This window comes from Diadema setosum, chromosome 12 (assembly GCF_964275005.1).
Source record: "Diadema setosum chromosome 12, eeDiaSeto1, whole genome shotgun sequence".
Taxonomy (NCBI): domain Eukaryota; kingdom Metazoa; phylum Echinodermata; class Echinoidea; order Diadematoida; family Diadematidae; genus Diadema; species Diadema setosum.
The window spans coordinates 2,470,717-2,494,970 of record NC_092696.1 but is presented as its reverse complement, the minus strand read 5'-3'; the positions used below and the strand labels follow the sequence as shown (position 1 = coordinate 2,494,970).

Genomic DNA, 24,254 nt, shown 5'->3' with positions numbered 1-24,254 from the left:
TGTGGTAGGATGTTTTGTGATACAACTGACCTACACATACATACTACACATCAAATGTGATAATTGAAACATTTCTTTTAGATCTCTGCTCCCAAAGATAAACCTTTAATAGCATGTGATGGTGTATTAAAACAGATACCTGTTTTATGTTTTTATTCCCCTACAGACATAATGCAAAACATGAATCAAGACCTACCACCTCTCTCTACCATGTCTGGACTCATAGGCAGGAAGAGAAAACTGTCCAGTTTTATGGACTCTGGAGGGTAAGTGTTCCCTTTTCTTCCTTTCTCACTTTATTCCATTTCTTTTTGCTGTACATGTACTTCATGTTTTCTCCTTCCTCCTCCTTCTGGTGTTTGATCTTTCTTTTTTTCACTTGTTCTTGCTGCTCTTTGTTGCCACTGTCTCACCTCATCTTTGCTTCATAATTGCTGTTCTTGTTTTTCCTGTTTTTATGTGGTATTTTTTAAAGGATTATGATTATAATTATGGTGCTTTTTGATAGGATTTCGATTATGATGATTTTTTTTTCCTTTTGCATCATTTGGGCTACTTGTATCTAGCTGTTGTCTTTTGTCCAAAAATAAAATCCATCCATCCATCCATCCATCCATCATATAATCAATCAATCCATCCATCTATCCATCCATCCATCATATAATCAATCAATCAATCCATCCATCCATCTATCTATCCATCCATCATATAATCAATCAATCAATCCATCCATCCATCTATCCTCCATCCATCATATAATCAATCAATCCATCCATCTATCCATCCATCCATCATTTAATCAATCAATCAATCAATCAATCAATCCATCTATCTATCCATCCATCCATCCATCAATCAATCTCTTCATCTCAAGTCCCACTGTAGCTCTTTCTCTTTAATCTCATTCTTTCTCTCAAGTTGTTCTTGTTTTTGCAACATAGAGTTATCATTATTCCACCAACCCAGCAAGTTTATCTGACATATTTTGGAGCTGTATATTTTGTCTTTGCACATGGGATGATACTGTGATAGAACAGTTAAATTCTTCGCAAATTTGTGTTTTTAGCTGAATCATTTTTTGTATACAATATCAGACAACCGTCCATTAGATTTTCCATCAGATTAGGTACAATGATAAAATATGACAGCACATTGACCCCAATAGATACTGTATAAGGACTGATTCAACAAAGTTCAATATAAAAGGGTCAAATTTCAGCTCTAAAAATTGCCTGTGCAGCTAATATCTCAGAATTCCCTGATGCTATCTCATCATATTTCTCACAGTGAAAAAGAAAACATTGTATTGGGCTACAACTTTGTAAGCATTGATTTGAATAGAGAAGAGGTATAGGCTCTCCTCATAAATTATGATAAATCTAAATGATGTGCAGTATAGGGATGAGGCAAATATGCCTCGTCAGAAATGACTGCATTAATTAGTCACTTTGGAATGACCAAGAAGCACTGACCAACAATATGACATATAATTTGTAAATGTGTGTGTGTTTAGATATGGTGGGGGGGGGGGGGGTTGGCAGGCATCTTGTTGTTTAAATCCATTCCCATGTGCACATTTACAGTCCTGTATACCAAATTTCAATTAATTCCGCATCTAAGGAATTTCACACGTCACCCCCCAAAAAAAAAACAAAAAAAAAAAAACAACAACAACGACAAAAAAACCAAAAAACAAAACACCTGAAAACAAAACAACCAATATGATGTATCAATATTAGAATCTGAGAGGAAAACAAAATTTCTGTTAACTTTCAGATATACAATGTGGTATATTAAAATACATTGTGTTTCCTCGTGGGCAATTCAGAAAATTGAGACAAATAAAAACAAAGTCAGATGACATCATACCATCTGATATTAAAAAGGGCAGCAGATGTGGCAGACTAGCAAACGCCAGTGCTCTATCAAGGCTAACCCCTTATTACTTCTCTTGTGAAAATCACTACAAACGCAAACAAACCGAACATCCCCCCCCCCCCCCCCCGAAAAACAAAATGCAACTCCTAATACATTGTATCATGTGAAGGCTTTTCATTTATTGGTTCTTTTGTACATGCTTATTGAGTCAGTGAAAACACATTTTGCATTCAAAGGAAGTAGTCCCAAGTAAGAGGAATGTTTACTAAATGCAGACCCCAGTTTCTACCTTAGATTTCAAATGAGTGGCAAAAATGAGTTAGTGAATGCTTTTCTGATGCATTTAGACACATCAAGGACTGCACTATACTGTACATGTACAAATGTACAATTGTATACTGGAGATTTGAGCAGACACAGTACTGTGGTACATGTACGTTGCCAGTGTGGGGTTCTTGTTTCCTTTTAGTATTATTATTATTATTTAATATTATTATTTTTATTATTATTGTTATCATTTATACCATTATCAATTATTATCATGATCATTTTTATTATGATTATTTTCCTTATTATTATTATTATTATTATTATTATTATTATTATTATCATCATTATTATTGTTATCATTATTGTTATTATTATCATCAGTAATATTGTTATTATCATCATCATCATTCCTTTTACTACTACTACTACTACTAACTACTATTTTTGTAATTGTAATAGTAGTAATAATGATACTATTATTCTTATTATCATTTTTTTCTTCTTATATTATCATTGTTGTTGTTAAAAATTTTGATGATTACCATCTCTTGCAGGGAAGAAATGAGTGATGAAGACATCTCAAGTGAGCGGAATACAACGGACGATGACAGCAAAAAACTTTCAAAGTAAGATAATCCACTCTACATCTCATCAGATGTTCTTCTTTGTGACTTTCACTTTCATTTTCATATATGTTTCTAAGAAAGGGAGGGGGAGGGGTAGGAGGATAAAATCAGCGACAATGTTTCAGGTGATCAGAGATTACAAGGAAATGCCACTGCTGGAGAAATTTATATGTTGGTAGTGTAGTGGAATATAAAGCCCATTCACACTGTGCATTACAGTTTGTATATCACAGTCCCTTGTATTTTGTTGATGACAAAGAGAATGGGGGACTTTACATTCAGGGAACTTGTTCATGAAGATGACCAAAAACAGCTATGTTAGGTTTCTTTTAGATACAAGACAATGGGGATAAAATATACATGCTAAAAAGATCTATCTTGAGTTTTATAGCTAATTAAATCAGTTGATTTTTTATCATGATCTGTTACTTTATTTTGCAAATTTATTCAGCATGACACTTTCTTTGAGTCATAGTTGTTCATACAAGCAGTGAATGCAAATTGTATGATTTAAAACAAAAAACAAAAAACAAAAAATAATGCAAGTTTTAACGTCTTTGAAAGTGGAATGAAAATTCTGCATTATCAACACCCAGTTTTAAGACTGTTGAATCCATTTTTATTATCATTATTTTGTTTGAATACATGATATTACATGTAGGGAGAAAAAAGAGGAGGAGAGCGAAAGTCTGTAGAATTGAATCCTTGTAACAAATTCAAGAGTAATGTAAATATTGCAAATGTCGATATTTTCACGTGATTAATTTTTCTTGCTGAGCGGCGCAAAAACATATTCACGGGTTATTGAATTTGCACTGCGCAATTGTCAAACCATTCGCTATGTGCAGAGAAAATTGTGAAGATATTTTCTTGGGTTTTAGAATTCGCGCTAGCCAGAAGTAGTGCCAAATATGCCAAAATTAATGTACCGCTTTACAGCGTCTTTGCCAAAAAATGAAGTACGCGTGGCAGAAAAGTGCTGTCAGGTACATGTAGTTTGAAGTATTTATGCGTGGTGGCTCAAACTGAACACGTGGTCGGGTCGTCGAGGGAAGAAACAGCACTTACACACCGACATGCACGTGCGCGAGAAGCATGCTAAAAAAGGGGGAGGGACAAAATTGGTGCGACATCGCGCTGTCGATGCTGCATTATGACGGTACAACTTCATAGCTAAAAAATGTCACTAAAAATGTCTGAAATCATCCCTCCGTTTGTAAGAGATCATATGCATTGTTGATACTTATCACGTAACTAAAGTGTATGGTTGCATCGCATTTTATCCTTTCATTTATTTGTCTTTTTTACCAAGATCACGCCATTTTGAAGACATACACAGGGGAGGAAATGCAGAAGAGAAAGAAGAAAAATAATGAAACTCGCGAAGCGGCATTGCACTATCAACGCTGCATTTGTAAAATGACTTCGGGAGTCAGGCATTATCTTTTTTTTTTTCGACAAAATTATCGATATTTATCACGTTACTAAAGTGTAAGTTTGCCGTTCCATTTAATCCTTTCTTTGCGATTTTGTTTTAATTTCAAGAATTGCAAAATTTAGAAGAGAAAACAGCAAGAAAAAGATAAAAAAAGAAAATACTGGTGGAACTAATGGCAGCGACATCACACTATCAATGCTGCGTTTAACTTAACTTTCATGCACCGCTGAAAGTGTGACTTGAAATCTCCGAAATTATATTTTTTTAATGACAATATAGTAAATACTTTTAATAAAGTGTGGGTCTGCATTGCTTTTTATACTTTCTTTTGTTTCTTTTTATTTTAAGAATCACATTGTTTTGAAAAAAATAAGCAAATAAAAAAGGAAGGAAATATTGGTATAACTAATGGAGCGGTATCGCACTGCAATGCTGCGTTTAGCTTACCTCTGCGTCGCTGAAAATGTGACTTATAGTCTGCGAAATCGTCTTTTCTTTTTTGGCAATAGTGGATACCTATAACTTAAAGGGGATGGCTAGTAACTGATCAGTGGGAATTAGTGGAAATGCTGGGGGATGATTGTTCCAATTCTTGTGGGATTCATTTAAGAGTACGTTATATATCTATTGTTATGTGAAAATTATTTGCTTCAGAACGGTCTCATATTCAAGTAATGTGCAGTTGAATGCCCCGTCACTGTTCAGGCATGCTAGCCTGGAACCATTAAATGTGGGTATTTATCTGGGTATATCCGTTCAGATGTCACAAAATAGCAGTTCAAAGAGTATATTTTAAAAGCTCCTCACAGCTCCTCACAAAACAAAATATTATAGTGTACTTCAAAGATCACGCAATTTAGGAGAACGTGGAAAGATAAGGAAGAAGAGGTACATGTAGGCCTACATGTAAAAAAAAATAGTGTAACTATAACGAAGTGCTATCTGCAACTATCAACGCTGCATAATTATGCGTCGCTGTGAAGTATATAGAAATGCATCAACGATCTGGTGCGTATTTTGGGTGGAACATTCGGAAAATATTCAATGAAATATAAAGTAAGAAGACATGTCGGTGCACAAAATAAAGGAAGTCTTTATCATTGTTGCATGATTCATGTTCACGTGTCGATATGCACTGCAGGTGAAAGGCTTTTGAACTTTGCTTCCCGTGTATTGTGGAAACTCAATATAGATGGTCTAGATCTAGGCCTAAGGAGGCACAAGGATCTTGTCATACGGAGTTTCACTGTGTTTATTTCGCGTGGCATTCGGTGCTGCGAACTTCGGTTTACTGCTTTATTTTCGTTGTTTTTCATGCCTCTCATTTGGTAGGATTTCTTTGATTAATATGACTTTATTCATTCTCTTTAAATATTTCGTAATTATCTAGAAGTAATTCACACTTTTCACATTTTTGTATTGGCGATTTCACCACTTCGCTGCAGTATTTTCGAAGGAAGTTTGATCGCAGCCACTTTGGTGTGCTGTGTGTTATTTTTGTAGTTTTTGTGGTGTTTTGGAGGTTGTTGGGATTTTGTAATTTGTTCGCTAGCCTTAGGTGTTTATCTTGAAGTGATGATGGTTGTTGTGTTTCTCAATGTCATAGGAATAGGAAAAAATGATTCTGAGTGATGGTGATTATAATTAGGGCCTACCAATGCTGGGTGTAAAAGACAGCAGCTTGCTGCGAATGCTGAGCATGCGTGTTTAGTCCTTCGTCTTATTTCATGTCTCCCTCTTTTACTCTATTTCCCCTCCCAACCTCCCATGAACGATGAAAATAAAAATTATATACATGTCTACCTCACAACAAAAAGAACCACGTGCTAGCAACCTTTGTAAAGTTAAATTTAATGGTTGATTGCCAGCAAAGAACAAATTTACGCGTGGCGCAAAATTGGTTGCCACAATTTACGTGTGGCGCAAAATTGGCTGCCACAATTTTCGCGTGGTGCACCCGCCACGCGTAAAACGCCTGGCGAGGACATTTCTGTGTTTACAGTAATACTAGTTATATTTTGGGGGAACAAATGCCAAGAGCATGATAAGGACACAAAAGTGACTGAAACATGTTTATATTTCAGTCTTTTGGACGCTGAAGAGATACAGGGTGGGGTGGTCCATGAGTGTTTAGAAGTATAGTTTCCAGAAGCATCTCTTTCACATTTCCCATGTTGTATGGCAGTATCAAATGTTACAGCAATACAAAGTATGATACTTCGGGCAAAGGATGGCCCCAATATATTTGACCTCTGGTGTTCACTTATCATGGACATTCTCGCATTTTAAATTTCTCCCATTTTCTTTTCAAGGTTTATGGTGCATTATCTTGAGTATAAGGTTATGCTATCAAATACAACACCAAGGCTGCATTTATCAACTTTCCTATGTTTAAAAAATGTTTCAATACCTACTATGAAACGTGATTGCAATCCTTTTGGATTGTGTTTCTCGAGTTATGGCGAACAGCTGCCAGTTTTTTATTATGGGTGTTCAAAAGAATTTCACAGTTGCATTTGTGCCTTTGATGAGCGTGGTTCGAAGATTAAGAGTTTATTCATTGCCATGATCATGGTACAGTATGTTACTTCACGCTTTCACCTTAATCCGTTGAGGACTGAATGATTTTGCTACAACACGCATTTCCCATAGACACCTGCCCGAGTATACTCAGGACTCGCCCTCATAGGGTTAACATTCTCTGTTCATGTTTGTACAGAAGTTGGTGTGCCAGGAGTATGAAGCTCATGTCCCTCAGTGTTGTTGCTTTTAATAGCAATGGTACCTGAATTAGCATACAATACAACATCTTCATAAGTCATCTTTGGATATAATCTGATTCATCATTTCCCATGAGGTGATGAATTGCTATTTGTGTACAGTGTAGGTTTTAATGAATATTTGGTATTCAAAATTGCCTGCCCACAGTTTTCTGTATTAAAGCCCAAAGGAAAGAAAAATAGAAATTTATTTTACAATGTGTGCAAAAATGTCAGGGGTCTTTGACTTTGATAAGACCGGCTTTCTCGTTGCTGTTCTCAAGCTATTTACAGGCTGCGCACGGCATTCTGTTGTTGGAAGATCCCTACCCCTTCCCAGTCTGAAGCTTTGCCTTTCCTGGAAATGTTTGTCTAGTTCATAGTGTTATTTCTAATTTGTCATTAGGAAGATTTTGCCTTAAGATTGATTGGCAATAGCATGCGGCTCTTGTTTGCGGGGGGGGGTCTCGTTTGTTTGTCGCTCATGCCACGGATAAGGAGTGACAGGAGAAAAGTAAACTGGAAGAAGGCTATTATACCAGAGAGGTGGGGTTCCACCTCCCCAGGAGACCACCTCCCCAGGAGACCACCTCCCTAGTGAGACCACCTCCCTAGGGGTGCGTTCGAGCGCTCTCCTAAAGCGAACTGTACCGTACTGTACCCGTGCCAGAGGAGCGTTCGAACGCTCCTAAAGTGTACCGTACCGTACTGTACCGAGCCAAAAGTGGACCACTTCCCGATGTGCTCCAAAAGCGTACCAAAGCATACCAAAAGTTCGTTGTAAAGCATGCGCGTATCATGCGCATATGTCACAATGCAAAAACATCATTCTCTTTGTTCTGGACAGCTGTAAGTAGTTCAAGCGCCAGGGGTGAATGACATTCTTGCTACAAACAAGCGTGACCTTTCTAAAAAGAACTCGTTAGTACGCTTTCTCCACAGAGCGCTCGAACGCTCCAAAATTGGCATGGTATGGTACGGTACGCTTTAGTTCAGTTCGCTTTGGTTCGCTTTAGAGTGCTCGAACGCACCCTAGGAGACCACCCCCTTAGTGAGACCACTTCCCTAGTGAGACCACCTCCCTAGTGAGACCAACTCCATAGTGGGACAAACAATTTACCACAAATAGCACTATTAAAAGTTATTATGAGTAAGACACTCTCATTTCAAAATACTGCAGCAAAACAGACATGTTTATTACTGACCGATACAAGAATAAACACAACGCACTCAAAGGATTAACTTTACTTCCAGTCACAAAGGGAAAAGATAGAGAAACATAAAGAAATCATACCAAAAGAAGTAAGAGAAAAGACGAAATAGAGACAATGACAGCTCAAGATTTCATCAGCAAGTGGCTTTTGATAAGCATTTTTGTGGCACTAGCAGAGTAAAATACGTAATGTCTGTAATAGCAAGTTCATTACTGGAAAACGAATAGGTTGTTCAATAACTGTTGGTTGTAGGATAACAAGCAACAATCGTACTGACTCTCGTTGTCTTCAAAAGTGGAGTGGTATACATGCAGATGGATGTGCCAGGCGCTACTAGTTGCAACCTGCCGCTCTCAGTATCAGTAGTGGGGCAACATGAGTTTTCTTTTGTGTACAAGAGTACATCCATGATTTTTGTGATATTTTTTGTTTCTTTGTCGTGATGCCAAAAGTTGTGGTGTGCCTTAATACATGTATGACTGCACCTTTAAAAAATAACTGTATGAGATTTCATGGTAAGAAAGACAGAAAGAAAAATAAGGTCATCCTTTGATATGATGGACCTGGATCAGGCCTGGGTTGCACAAACATTAATTTAAACCCCACAAATGCCCTTGGAATTGTGCTCCATCTTAACACCTTCAGAAAATAGTTTCCTGTTACCAATCTGAAAGACAAGGAATGCGGTCAGGCCAAGACCCAACCCGACTCTCTGTCCCTAGGACTCTCGCTCGGACAGGAGACAGACTATCCTTCTTGGCAGCCGCCCCACGCCTGTGGAATCAGCTCCCTCAAAGTATCAAGGAATCACCATCTCTGTCGGTCTTCCAGAAGTCATTGAAAGGCTTTCCTTTTCAATAACTGATTTATAAATTATGTGGAATCAACTACCCCAAATTCTCTGCATCAGCAATCTTTCATCTTCCTCAAATAACATCTAAAAACTCACTTGTTTCTTTAAATGTTAATAATTCAATGGTAAAGTGTATAACATTGAACATGTACGCCTAATATGGAAAAGACACTATGTAAATGTATAATAATAATAACAATAATAATAATAATAATAATAATAATAATAGTAATGATAATGATAATAATAATAATGATTATCATTATAATTATTTTTATCAAATTATTATTATTAAATATTATTATTATTATTATTATTATTATTATTATTATTATTATTATTATTATTATTATTATTATTATTATTATTATCATTATTATTATTATTATCACTTTTTTGTCGTCTATTGTAAATTTTTTCCTCCCTCCTTGTAAATTTGGTATAATTCTGTGAAGCACCATGATACATGTTAACTCGTAGAAGGTTGGAAGTATCTATATCGTATTGTATTGTAAAGAATCTTGCTTTAATATAAACCTTCCCAAATCGCAAAAAAAAAAAAGAAACACCTTGAAAGCTTTTTATTTTCTTTGTGGTAATTTATCAATCTACAAATGTAATAGCAAGGAGTGGGTCATAACAACCCATATAATATAGACTGAACATTTGTACAATGTATGTGTATTTTGCATAAATGTTTCATTATGAAAAGCATTGATATTTTAAGGATTGCAATGATACAAGACTAATTTTATCATTCTACTCTGAGGTCATAAACTGTCCTATCCCTGGAAAGAGAATGTATTTAGCATTGCAAGCTTTCAAAATATTCTCTGGATGTGTTCAAGTGTGTGATAACATACAATGTGTGTTTGTGGAGTATTGACTGCTAGCTACCGTAAGGGTACACTCTATGTACAGTGTATAGCCAGCATGTTGGAGTCAGTGTAACCTCTATGTTTTTCTAGGGCACACCAGTCTTGTTTACAGTCTTGTGTGTGCAGCACTCTGTGGCAGGTTCGCACTGCAGCAATGCAAATGGTATGTGCGTAGAATACAGTTTCATTTATGGCTATGCTGGAAATCAGTGTCTGAAGTGGCTGTATTTCCTGAGAGTCTATCCCTGATGAAGCCATGGTATTTTTTGGGAGGAATAGTGGTGCTGTAGTCTTGATCTAGGCTGAATAGTCAAGAGATTTTCCTTGTCTATGGCTGTTTGCACACAAATGCTGTGAGTAGGGCACACTAAATTGAAGCAGTGACATGAAACACACCTAAAAGGCCTCTTGTAGTGGAAGTTTTCGAGTACTAGGCTGTAGAAGGAAACTTCTGCAATATTTTACCAAGAGAGAGAGAGAGAGAAAAAAAAAAGGATATTTGTTTATATTTAGAGCACTGCCACAAAACATACAATGTAATATGGTATGTTTGGTGAAGTAAAGCTACATTTGAAATACAAAGTATGCTGGAATTATGGAAATGATATGATAGTGGAAGCACGTTCAGTGGAATGATTTGTGTGTTCATGTGTCTGGCTAGTTCACATTACAGAAAGTATCATACAGCTTGTAGGCTTACACTGTGTAGTTATGGAGAGCTATGGTAGCTCCATGGTACAGTGCTACTGTGTCTGGATAGTTTGTTATACAAGTGTACAGTGTATATTCCATGTATCAATATAGCATTCACCTTGTTCGTGTTTGTTTTACATCAATTTTAATTCTATCCATGTAAAACATTGATACAGTGGAAAATATGTGGTTTTTTTTTTTTTTTTGGGGGGGGGGGGGGGTTAAAATCTATTTATCAAAATATAATGCTTGATTTGCTTAGGTTGAAAATGACAGTGTCCTTCCCCTCCTGTGTGCTTTGAGTGCCACCTACATTTGTAACACAGAAACCCCTAAAGCATTGTACGCACTGTCCAAAGTCCTTGGTACAGAAAGGTTGTGCCAGGACTTTAGGAATGAAATCAGTCAAGGTAGGACATTGAATGTTGTGTGCCTACTGAAATACTATGCCCCAACAAATGCAGCTTGAGCTTGATTCTGTTAATGTGCTTTAATAGAGTTGAACCATTCAATACATGTAGACTAACTGTCCATGCTACAGTAATATGCAGATTACATTTCATAAAACAGAGTTGCATCACAAACTCTCAAACTCTTTCTGCGTAAGTACAAGTGATAGATTGTGTGCGCCAACAGACGTCCAGTAGCAAACGCACATTGATACGCGCATGTCAAAGATACGCCTATCTAATGCTTATTTTAGACCATGTTCTATTTACAATGTAAGTTATAAACTACCTTTGTGAATGCGGGCCTTGAAGTCTTGTTAATCACCCAACCTTCAAAATGTATCACAGATATCATGCAGGAAGTGTAGACAAGGTCAAGCATCACTCTTCCTCCTCAGTAAGTTGGAAGGAAGTCAAGCTGTTCCAGGCCTCAAATTCATTTCATTTGGGTCACTCCCCATGGTCACTGTGCTATTGACTCTCAAATTTTTAGAGGAGGAATCAGGGCCAGCTTGGGGTGGGGTGGGGGTGAGGGGTGGGGTGGGGGTGAGGGGTGGGGTTATCATTATCAAGGCTAAACTTTCTTCCCCAGAATAATGCTTTGATTTTCACTGAATTTGGTATTTCTCTGCCTGTCAACAAAAGTTACCATTGTTGTTTTAGAGAATGTGATACTGTACAATCATGTAGTACCTTGGTATTTACTTGATATCAGGGCTGTGCTATCAAGCCAGCTAAAGCTACAAAGATCTACTTGTAGCTCACAGGTGAACTGAAGTCAAACTTTGAGTTATACATACTGCATTGTGCAGATTTATGAAAAGGCAGGGAAAATCATGCTTTTGTTTTCAAACTTATTAGGATTTTCTCGTGTTTACTATTGACTACAAATTGGTTGTGGTTTGTCGCATGGGCATGCGGGCCAGTTGGTGAGGCAGCACGGCCACTTGCCTCATGGCCACTGTGAAAGCACTGCTGTTCAGACTTCAGACAACATGCACCTAGAATCAAGTTCTAATATAATAATACTTTGATTTAACCATGAGAAAAGGGTTTGGGAGAAAAATGATTCAAGTTCACCTTCTGAGTTCCAACTCTGTTTGATATGTGAAAAATGTAACGTAAGCATTTCTATAAAGTAGATCAGGTGTGATTCATAGTGAAAATTTCAAAAAGATAACAAATGGGTCAATCCATGTCAAATCATCCAGTGCTTGTCACCCGACCCCCTCCGATTTTCTTAACAATCGCACCAAATGTTCCCCAAAGTGTCTGACGGAAAATCCCAAAATATTTTGCCCCAAGGTCAATTGGTTGCTAAGATACAGCCTCACATAGCAACCGGTGCGCATTCCAAAAAATTAGTTAAAAGAAAATTAGGCATTTTTGATTGACTGTTTTAGCTTGGATATTTATGCAAAAGTGTTCATTATCTAGAAATTGAGAGAACTTTATAGTCTTTGCAAGAAAAACTGACTGTGACGCGATATTGACTTTTCGTTAACGTGCACGAGGTCACCGAAAATGGTGTTAAATGTTAATTTTGAAAATTTTAATGCATATTTAGAAGCTAATATCTTCCACATTTCATCACCTTAGGTTCTAAAATATTATGCTGTTGAAGGCTTTGACTTGCTCAGTAATTTTGAAAAAAATCGGCACATTCATGATCACCGTTTTTACGGAGAGCGCCCTCAAAGTTGACAAAAATGAAAAATGTGCCAAATTCAAGGTCACGGATCACCCTTCGTCCCACCTAGGAATGGCATCAATTTTTGTATATTGATAGACATTTACCTATATTATCTTGGGTTACCAAAGAAATTTTGCTCCCGAAATGTTCAATGGCAACTTTACCCCACCGAAAATGGTCGTAAACGGCCAAATTCCCACGTAATATCACATATTGGGTTTAGAGGACATTTCAAATGTCCACGCTTTCAAAATGAAAAGCACTAGCCCTGTGATATTTGCAGTAGGGATAGTCTGTTATACATATTTTAGTAATATATACCACAAAACACTTTTATTACATAATAATGACCTTGAAATTTAATCCAAAATTTGATAAAAAACAATAAATCGCTCCATTTTCCTCATTGCACTGCATGTAATGTGTTTTGAAAGACTTTTCACAGAGCAATATTTCAAGAATTATGAAAGCAGACATTCTACCATATTAGGGTGCTAAACTATTTCTGCTCATCTTCCAGATTTAGTGTCAATTTGATCATGAATGTTATATCTTTGACCTTGAAGTGCTTCTAAAAATAGCTGTAAATTTGTTAACTACAAATTACACACACAACAGGTGTTTTATGGCATGATATACTTGTTATTCTTCCACAAACACAGAAGCTTTTTATGATGTAAATGTTATATACTGGAATTAATCTATACGTGTTTGCGAGATATGTTACAATTAATTACTCTGTTCTGACAATGACCCTCAATTTCAATCAAAAATGGGGATGGTAATATTTTGTGATTTTGTGTGCATTTCCTATGGAAAACAGTGCTTTTTGTGGTGAAACTCATAAAAACTTGACCATTTTTACTATCTATCACTTTGATTGGTTAATTCTATTCTAGTTATGGTAGAAAAGTGGGCTGTGACAATTTCCAATTAAAAAAAAAACATGGTTATGCTGCAGAAAATAAAAACAAAGAAATACATAAGAAATTCCAAAAACAAGAAAATACATAAGAATTGAAATGATTTTGAAAGTTTTCATTAGGTACAGAACAATTTCCCCGAAAAAGAAGACTCTCAGTCCTTTTAATGTGGGTTTCACAGGCTAGAATACGAATTTTTTAATGTCCATAATTATCAATTATTATTACGTACTTTAATACAGGTCTTTATGGAGAGGAATAGGCATTTCTCATGATTTTGAAGGTCATAAATTGAGGGTCATTGTCAGAACAAAGCAATTGATTGGAACATATCTTGCAAGCATGTATAGATTAATTCCAGTATATAACATTTACACTATAAAAAGCTTTTGTGTTTGTGGAAGAATCACAAGTGTATCATGCCATAAAACACCTGTCGTGTGTGTACTTTGTAGTTTACAAATTTACAGCTATTTTTAGAAGTACTTCAAGGTCAAGGGTATAACATTCATGATCAAATTGACACAAAATCTGAAAGAAGAGCACAAATACTTTAGAACCTTAATATTGTAGGCTGTCAGCTTTCATAATTCTTGAAATATTGCTCTGTGAAAAGTCTTTAAAAACACATTTACATGCAGTGCAATGAGGAAAATGGAGCGATTTATTGTTTTCTATCAAATTTTGGGTTAAATTTCAAGGTCATTATTATGTAATAAAAGTGTTTTGAGGTATACATTACTAAAATATGTATAACAGACTATCCCTACTGCAAATATCACAGGGCTAGTGCTTTTCATTTTGAAAGCGTGGACATTTGAAATGTCCTCTAAACCCAATATGTGATATTACGTGGGAATTAGGCCGTTTACGACCATTTTCGGTGGGGTAAATTTGCCATTGAACATTTCGGGAGCAAAATTTCTTTGGTAACCCAAGATAATATAGGTAAATGTCTATCAATATACAAAAATTGATGCTATTCCTAGGTGGGACGAAGGGTGATCCGTGACCTTGAATTTGGCACATCTTTCTTTTTTGTCAACTTTGAGGGCGCTCTCCGTAAAAACGGTGATCATGAATGCGCCAATTTTTTTTTCAAAATTACTCAGCAAGTCAAAGCCTTCAACAGCATAATATTTTAGAACCTAAGGTGATGAAATGTGGAAGATATTAGCTTCTAAATATGCATTAAAATTTTCAAAATTAACATTTAACACCATTTTCGGTGACCTCGTGCACGTTAACGAAAAGTCAATTTCGCGTTACAGTCAGTTTTTCTTGCAAAGACTATAAAGTTCTCTCAAAATCTAGATAATGAACACTTTTGCATAAATATCCAAGCTAAAACAGTCAATCAAAAATGCCTAATTTTCTTTTAACTAATTTTTTGGAATGCGCACCGGTTGCTATGTGAGGCTGTATCTTAGCAACCAATTGACCTTGGGGCAAAATATTTTGGGATTTTCCGTCAGACACTTTAGGGTACATTTGGTGCGATTTTAAAGAAAATCGGAGGGGGTTGGGTGACAACTTTTATGAAAATTGGATGATTTGACGTGGATTGACCCTAATACGTATGCCCAGAGCCACAATACAACAAGAACTTGTAAAACCTTCAAAGTTTTATGGCAGTTTGCTTGAAGCCAAAAGGATTATTTATAACCCTGACTCACCTACATTATGGGATGCTAGTAGCAAGCAATATGATCATGAAAGTCATGACCTACATGTACTGTAAGTATCTGTATATTTATTGATTGAAGATATTTGGTGTGGGTATCCCCCCCCCCAAAAAAAAAAAAAAAAAAAAGAAAGAAAAGAAAAAAAAGATAAAAAATTAGTCAACCCAATGCATGCTTAATTGCCATCTTTTGACATTTCGCACATATATTGATATTTATCACATTTTGGCTTTTTTTTGTAAGACTTTTTTCTTCTATATGACTGTTTCTATGGCAACAATTCTTAAGTGGGGGCTTGACAATCTGCTTTAATTTATAATCTTAATTGATTTGAAGCAAAACTATACTGAGCACAGAACACTGATCAGAGGAGGATGAAATTAGAAAGAAATGGAGAATATTGTTTTGTTTTGTTTTGTTTGATTTTTCTTAATGATAAATATCATGGCTGGTAAAATACCAGTCATGACATTGTCAACCAGATAGAAATTTGTAGCTGAGCTACAATTAAGACTGCAGCTGTAAAAACTGATATGCTAATAACTGACTGTTGTAATTTGAATACATTGAATTAAGTGATAAAACTATCATGCTGAACAGCCTCATACTGATGTGTACAATGTTAAATTTTTACCCATTTTATGCAGATTGACCATTTTTACCCCACTTTTCTCATTGGGATAGTTTTCTTGTAAAAAGTTTTTTTTTTTTTTTTTTGTAAAAAGGTTTTTTTTTTTCGCTATATAAAAGTACAATGACATATACAATACCATGTATTCCTCTCCCCTTGTAAAATTAACAGTACAAAAATAAGTGTTCAGCAATAATTTTGCTTGAGTAATTAATGTTTTTGACATCATGGAATTGAAAACACATGAAATTCACATTACGCGGCTGAGTGCGTAAAATACTAGCGCGAAAATGTCTAGTTTCACACTGTAGCTGACATTTTCAATGGCAATGTGTACTGGACGAACTTGTTAATGACATACAATGTACAGTGTTTGTGTGTGTGTGTGCATACGTGTATGTGTATATACGTGTGTGTGTGCGTGTGTGTGTGTGTGTGTGTGTGGTGAGTGAATTTTGCTGGTCTGAGTACAGCAGGCAGTTTATGGCTTCTCACACCCATGTTGTGTAGCCGTGTCTGGCATCATTTCATGACAGTAGGCTTGAAGACAGTGTGCTAGCCTTTTTCAAAGGCTCTCACTCTTTATTTGTTACTGCTGTCATTTGATAATAGACTCAAGCAGAGCCCAGAACACCAGGGCATATAAAATTCCTTAGAATGTCATTGTTATTTATGAGCTTATCAAAAGCTAAACTACTTACAAGTATAAAATCAATAATTAACTACAGTAAATCATTTTGACCCATGGAAGTGCTATATTTGCCCATCCAACATCCATACATGTGGATAAATGTGCTGTGAGTCTGTGAATAGAGCTACCAAAAGCTGCTCAGAATTATTTCTTATAATGTGTTTGTGTGTGTGTGTGTGTGTGTGTGTGTGTGTGTGTGTGTTTCTTTTTGTTTTTTAAGGCTTGTTAGAAGTTCACCTTTTGCTAGTGGCTTGACTTTGTATCCATGACGAACTTCCTCTTGCTAGTTACATTACAGTGAGAGGGTCTTTGACAAAGACTAACTGTGTGCCTGAGACAATCCAGCCTGCATATCAGTCCGTCGTCTCCTTTGTTTCTAGCTCATGAATATTGATGCTGCTGAAATCTTCGCTCCCTCCTTTCAGGAGGATTTACAGTTGCCATGGTAGCGGATGAAAGAGTTAGGCGTGAGGGGAATGAGGCAGGGAGGAGGATGAGATATTTGAAGAGGTCATATTGAGATGTACATGAAGGCTTCTATGTTTATCATACTCAGTTGTAAATATTTCATGATTGAAGTGCATGATGGAACTTTTTTTTTACAGGCTTTTGCTGAATGTCTTGTTTAAAGGCAAGGAAGGATTCTTTTTAAATGATGAGGGGAAAATTACGCAAACCACCCGCTCACTGTGGAAGAGCAGTATTAGTTTAATAAAAAAACAAACAAAAAAAAACACTGAAAGCTTGTTAATGTGATGTACATAAAGGGGTCCTTGTTCCACACAGCTGGAGGAGTATACGCAAGTTTAGAACATTTTAAACACAATTTTAAGAATTATTGCAGTCAAAGCAGCAGATCAGCATGAGTTTGAGCAAACTGAGGTGTGCAATATAGTAGAAGTTATGAATGGATTTGGATGAAATTTTCAGGGAAACTATACTATAACACAAGGAACAGATGATTACAATTTTAATAGTGATCCCCAATACCACGTGGATCCAGGATATAAGGATTTTGTGATGAGCTATTAAACTATCAGTGATATCAATGTGAGTCCAAATGCTATTAAAAGGTATATTGGGGAGCTTTAGATTTTGGTGACGCAGACGTTCAGAGGGAAAAAAACAAATTCTGCATATATGCTCATATTTGCTTATAAAAATTGACCTCGCGTCGTCAAGAGTTTGCACGGTCGGTTCTGGGCCATTTTGTGTCAGCTCAAATTCACACTGCAGAGAGCTACTTGATGCAATGATCCCATGGGAGCGCCATTTTATATTTCATAGGTTGCGCCCTCGTGTAATCTAAAGCTACTTTGCAACATGACGCAGGGAGAGAGGAGATGGCTTGTGCAATAGTCGTCTGAAGTGTCTCGTGTCGCAAATCTTAAGGCTCTGTTATACTGTATATACATGTATATATATGCCATATATTTAGCGAGTCTAAATTTGTGCGAATCAGCACTTCCCGATGATTTCGTGAGTGGTTAAATTTGCGATCGTGGAGTCCTGTACCAAATGGAGAAATGTATGTATGTACGCATGCGTCACATTCATAGCGTGATCGGAGTCAATATGACTTGTGAAATTCGCGGAAAAAAAAACACCTCACAAAGATATTCGGCGTAATACAGTATTTGATGGTCAAGGATTCTAATAATGCAGATGTTGTGAATTTAAAGGACAAGTCCATCTTCATATGCATGTACAGGTTGATTGAATGAATGCAGCAATATTGGTAGAACACATCAGTGAAAGTTTGGGGAAATTCGCACAGTCTGTTCAAAAGATATTAATCTTTAAAGTATACCTGCGCAGTCACTGCTGGATGAGAAGACTACTATAGTGTGTGATGTCACATGCGTAGAATGATATAAGGAAAATATAAAGAGAATTTCACAAAATTTAATTTTTGGAAAAAAGTTGGCATTTCCTCGACTTGTCAATGAGTAAAGGATAGTATTATTCCTCCTGCCTTCTGAAAGAGGAAAGTGTTCTTTTATTATGCAAGAAAAGTGAAAATATGTTAAAGTTCTTTATATTTTTTATATTGTTCTGCACATGTGACATCACCTGATGGAGTAGTCTTCGCATCCATCAGTGAGCAAGCAGAAACTATAAAAATTCATAACATTTGAACGGATTTGAACAGATATTCCTCAAACTCTCAACTAATAATGGGTTGATGGGTTCAACTAATAATGCTGCATTCACTCAATCCATATGTCTATGAAGGTGAAGTTGTCCTTTAAGACTATAGTATGGGGTGGAAATGAGCTGCTTGGCAGAGGTCTGTGCTCTCCGAGTACCGTTATATTGCTACTTATCGTTATTACCATCATCATATCATTTCCTGACTCCTTTCCATTGCAGGCAAAACCACAGCGAAATTGAGAAGCGGAGAAGGGAAAAGATGAATATGTACATCCAGGAGCTGAGTGCCATGGTACCCACCTGTAGCTCCATGTCATCCAAGCTGGACAAACTGACCATCCTGCGCATGGCCGTCCAGCACATGAAGACTTTAAGAGGTATCATGGAGGAGGTTTTAACCCTACAGAAAATTTTCAGTGCTTCTTTGTGATGGTAATACAACAGAAGTTACATTTTGTAGGCTTCTACCAAACCAGCAGTTAGAGGGCAAGTGTTTATCCACTCCTGTGGACTTTTTCAAGTCAAGTGATAATCACACTAGGGTGCTACACAACTATTTTTTTTTTATTTTTTTTTTTAATTTTTACTACTTGCCCGGTTGGGCAGGCAGATGTTCAGATTGTTGCAGAGCACTTCCCTAAACATGAATTTTACTTTACCCAAAAAGAAAGTCCAAAAATATGAGTAAATGATATAGAAAATCACTGGTAATGTAAGTCAAGGGCTTAATAAAACACAATCATTTGAATGAACATCACCCACTGATTTGCTTGCTTACAAACACATTGGAGTAACAAACTTGGATTGATGGAGTGGCATTGCAGGGGTTCTCCACGTAAATTTTATTGAAAGTTGTTATAAGGAAATTAAAGTGTGGTGCATCCCTCTGAACAGTCATAAATTTCTTTTTGACTTCTGTATGGTTGACTTAGTGGGGTTGTGGGGGGGGGGACTTAAAAAATCAAAGATGATTTTGAAACGTGTTGCTTGTCCATGGACAAGCATTTTTCCTCGTTTTTCCAAAACACTTGGCTAATGCAGCTGTCATTTGTATGACGCACCTCTTGACCCCCGGGAAATGTGCGTCATGGTCGCGTCAAGTACCACCAATTTGATGACGCGTGGTGCCGTCACGGGAGCAAAATGTCCGTCACAATACTGACCCATTATGTGCGTCATAGTCGGTCATTTAACCAGAGTGTGTCAAAAGGTTCGTTAATGGGACCGTCATGTAACTTTGCGAGGCTTCTTGCATGGGGCATGGTATCACTCCGTAACAGAATAAAACAAACTCGCGATCGCGAGTCGGCCGAATTCACCGGCTCCTGGAAACGCGAAAATGACACAATTTTCAATCAGTTTTATTATAACATACTGATACTCACTTCATTCTCGTATGTCTTCTTTTTCTATCTGATGTCAGACTAAAGGTCTTTTCAGAAAGTTTGAGTACAAATTTGCTCCAAAACCACACTACCAAACACGATTTGTGAATAAAATCATCACATACAGCCCGCGGCATCGCGAAGCTCGCTATCCTTCAATCGCATTCACTGTAGTGTAGCATCGACCGTCGACCGTGGAACCTGCAGAAAAACCACGTGCGTGATGTCGACCATGTGGTACATGTATACATACAGTACACGCGTACATACGTATACAGAAGGCGAGGCATGGCAGAGGCCAGGCCCCAAAACACATACAAACGATTATGGAACTAACATTACTGAGAGTCTATTAAAACCTGCATTAACTTAAAATAGTAAATTCTATTTAAACACTAGCCATATAAACCATGTACCTAACTTGGGTTTAATAAGGTTCGTGTTTATTAAAATAGGCAGGGGCTTCAATCAAGCTGTTTTCGAATCGGGGAAGGGGAGGGGGGAGGTTACGGAAAAAATTACTGTGGCCAGGCCGTAGTTTCGCGAAACTAGATAGTTTGCCATAGCAACGTGTATATCAAAACACGCGTTTCTATGGGATGTCCATGAACTAGGGAACGGTTTAGAGAAATTCGAAGTCATTCGAGGTTGAAGTGGTTTTTTCCTACGCATTTTTTTTTGTTGTTGTTGTTCATATCTAAAAAATTCGATTTCTTAATTTTTTTCAACTGGTATTTGGGAGTCTTGTAATATATTTAAAATGTTGATAGAAATTTCTGAATATATTCAGAAAGTACGCCTAGGCGCCTACTGTTTGGATAAACGGTAAACATGCAGTCTACGTTCGATACGAAGAAATCATTACGTCTTTCACGAGGAAAAACATACAAAACAAACAAAAAACACCTACGAACGAATGTTGATAGCCAAAACTTTGATAAGTAATAAGCAGTTATCATGAGCGTGAACTGAAATTAATTGTCATGATTTTGTTGTCTAACCAGGTGATGACTGCATCTCATTGAACCTACTCGTAGTGAATTTCTCTGGGCATACGAGACCTTTTAAGTATTTCTGGCTCAGTTGCATTTTTAATTGACTGATTAATCGATCTTTTTTTTATTGTTCAGGGAACATAAGATATTCGATCAAGTACATTATATTCGACTGTTTGATGTTTCCTACTATGCGCCAAAAGAAAGGCTATAGAATCACGATATCTTTGCAATGATTCCTTTAATTCAACTAATGAGCTGGTTCTTCGATCGATATTTCCATGATATTTACACCAAAGATGCTTCTTTGATTTACACGCTGTTTATTCCAGTGCGCGCATTCTTCCGTCTGGCACGCACCTGGGTGTGGCACCTGCTTTTGTGGAAATTTCCACAAGGGGAGAGGGGTGGGGTGTCAAGTTTCTTCGAGCCGAAAAGACTGCATGTAAAACAATCTCTTCGCTCTAATTTATTGTCATTCGTGCTTTCCCCTTATTCTTTGCTGATATTGAACATTTAGATTTAACTTTACGAAGGTTGGTAGCACGTGGTTCTATTTTGTTGTGAGGTGTATGTAATTTCTTTTTTTTTATCATTCTTGGAAAGGAAAAGAAGAGTAAGGGGGAAAGAATAAGAGGGAAAGTAAAATGGAACGAACGGCACGTACGCTCAGCATTCACAGTAAGCCGTCTTTTTACACCAGCATAGTTATCATCATCACCATCAGACATCACTCAGACCATTTTAGCCTTTTCCTATCAACATTAAGAAAAATAAATAACAAATACAAAGTATCAACACCTCCCAACAACACAAATATTTAGAAAAGACAACACACGGCACACTACAGCGGCTGGTATCAACTTCGTCGCTTCAATTCGAAAAAGTATTGCAGCAAAGCGGAGAAATCGCCGTTACGAAAATAGCAGTGCGAGACACTTGAAAGAATTACGTCAAATACTTCAAAGTATAAAGGGAACGGATAAAGTGATATAAAATGGAAGAAATCGTACCAAACGATGTGTGAGAAACGACAGTGGAGAACGGTAAGTTTAGTAGTAGGCTTAGGCCCTAGCAACAGTTTACAGCACCGAAAGCTACGCGAAAATAAGGTGAAAATAAATACACATTGGAAACTCGGTATTGCGACAAGATCCTTAGGATCAAGTCAATAAACGATACAAAACAAACGAAATCAATTCATTTTGACCGGAAAATAGTTTGTTATAAGTATTCTGTTGTATGAGATCTCCTTTGATAGGCCGAGAAATACATCGAGCTTCCACGATACTCGGGAAAGACAGTTCGAACGCTTTTCACCTGCACATACTGCAGTGCACATCAATACACGAACAGAAACTCACCTCTTCCTTGCAGAAAAATGATGCAATAACGTTACAAAAAACACACACAACACTCTAAAAATCATTTCATACTTGGGAGGCACGGGACAAGCGGATGAAGAAGAAGAGAAAAAGAAGCAGACATTGCACAACGGAACGCTTACCCCGATTCGAATCGAAACAGGATACTGGAGTGTAGTAGCAGCTGGCTACAGTGTGCAGCTAAGCTACTATACTAACGCTCCCCAGCCGCCCACAACATGGGGATACAGTACCACGGCGATCGAAGTAAACATCCAGGGTCCGTAGGCGACAGGGATTCACGCGGGCGAAGTTCCGTTCGGTGTACACAGTTCGCAGGCAGCGAATTGCGTGAGCGCACACAGAGCTCTGCAGCATTCCAGTCTGGCACGTACTGCGAATAACATGTGCGTCAAGGGTCAGTCATTTTCACGAAGAGGTGCGTCACCATTTTGACTGGTTAATGCGTCAATGTCTCATAGAGGTGGGTCACTTTTTGTGACGGAGGGTACGTCATGGTACTTAAAAGGTATGACGCACATTGGTACTTTGACGCACCTATCCCGGGGGTCAAGAGGTGCGTGATACAAATGACAGCTGCATAACTGTGGTTTTCACTTGCCGGCAAACACTGATGTACATTGTAGCACCTTGCATACTGCATCACCTGGCTGTCTGTAAGAAAAAAAGTCCACAGGAGTGGACAAAAGCTTACCCAGAAATTGTTCAAAGTTTAAAGAAGCATATCTTCTGGTGTATCGTCTGTGGCAGGGATTTCGGAGAGTGTGTACAACACTCGCATATTTCTTTCCCAGTCAGCACTCAAAACAAGCAAAGGGTCAACCACAACATACTTAACCAGTCCTGCCCCAGAAACATGTTTCTGCCATAATGCAGCACAGCATCTTTTATAATACTGATGGGGTTAGGTTAAAGGGAATCTCTCCCCTAAAATTTGAATTTGAGAGGTGTGAGAGCATGTCCAAAGAACTCTAGAGAAAATTCTATCCCATTATCACAAAAAAATGTCCCAAACTGTGAAATATTAATTTTAATAAATCAGCACGCACTAGAGTGTGCTGCACTAGTAGCCAAATCTGAAAATATTAGCCGCGTGTAGACCATCGGTGTGTGCACGTTTCCTTCGTTCACCTCTGTCTGCACACAGCTATTATATCGAATACTGTCTATCGGTATCGCCTCATCGAGCCATATGCATTGATCTGCATGAGTAGCGCGCCGTGGTAGCACCTACTTAGCTGCATACGTGGACATTTGCGTATGTTTGCGTGTTTTCAGAGTATCGTAGTACATTGATCTTATAGAAGATTATCAAACTATGCAATTGAATGCAGTCGACAAGGCCAGAAGACTACTCTTAGATCAAGGGGCATGTAATTTTTGGCATTTTAGAGATTGCTCTATATGTCTCTTTATATATATTGCTATATCTCTGTATGTGAGTAATGTTGCACTCTTATATTTCATATGGATATTACCTGTTCAATAACCTACAATGTCAGAAAACTAAATTTCAGTGTACAGATACACTTTTAGGGCTTGATTCGTTGACCAAAGTATTTCATAAGATCAATTAAAAACTGCTTTTTCCTTTGAACCCCATTGTGGCCATATTCTGTGTTGATACATCATATATCGTCGCTTGGGCGACAGG

The 24,254-nt window shown here is 37.3% G+C and overlaps 1 protein-coding gene across 1 annotated transcript in view; it reads left to right on the top strand.

Annotated features, from left to right (window-relative positions):
- The window catches only part of LOC140236098 (protein cycle-like), a 71,117-nt gene that overhangs the window by 20,056 nt on the left and 26,807 nt on the right, over positions 1 to 24,254 (top strand). The window contains exons 2-4 of the mRNA XM_072316068.1: positions 167 to 266; positions 2,703 to 2,774; positions 19,055 to 19,212. Of these exons, the coding sequence (XP_072172169.1) occupies positions 167 to 266; positions 2,703 to 2,774; positions 19,055 to 19,212 (330 nt within the window). The remainder of the gene's footprint in view (positions 1 to 166; positions 267 to 2,702; positions 2,775 to 19,054; positions 19,213 to 24,254) is intronic.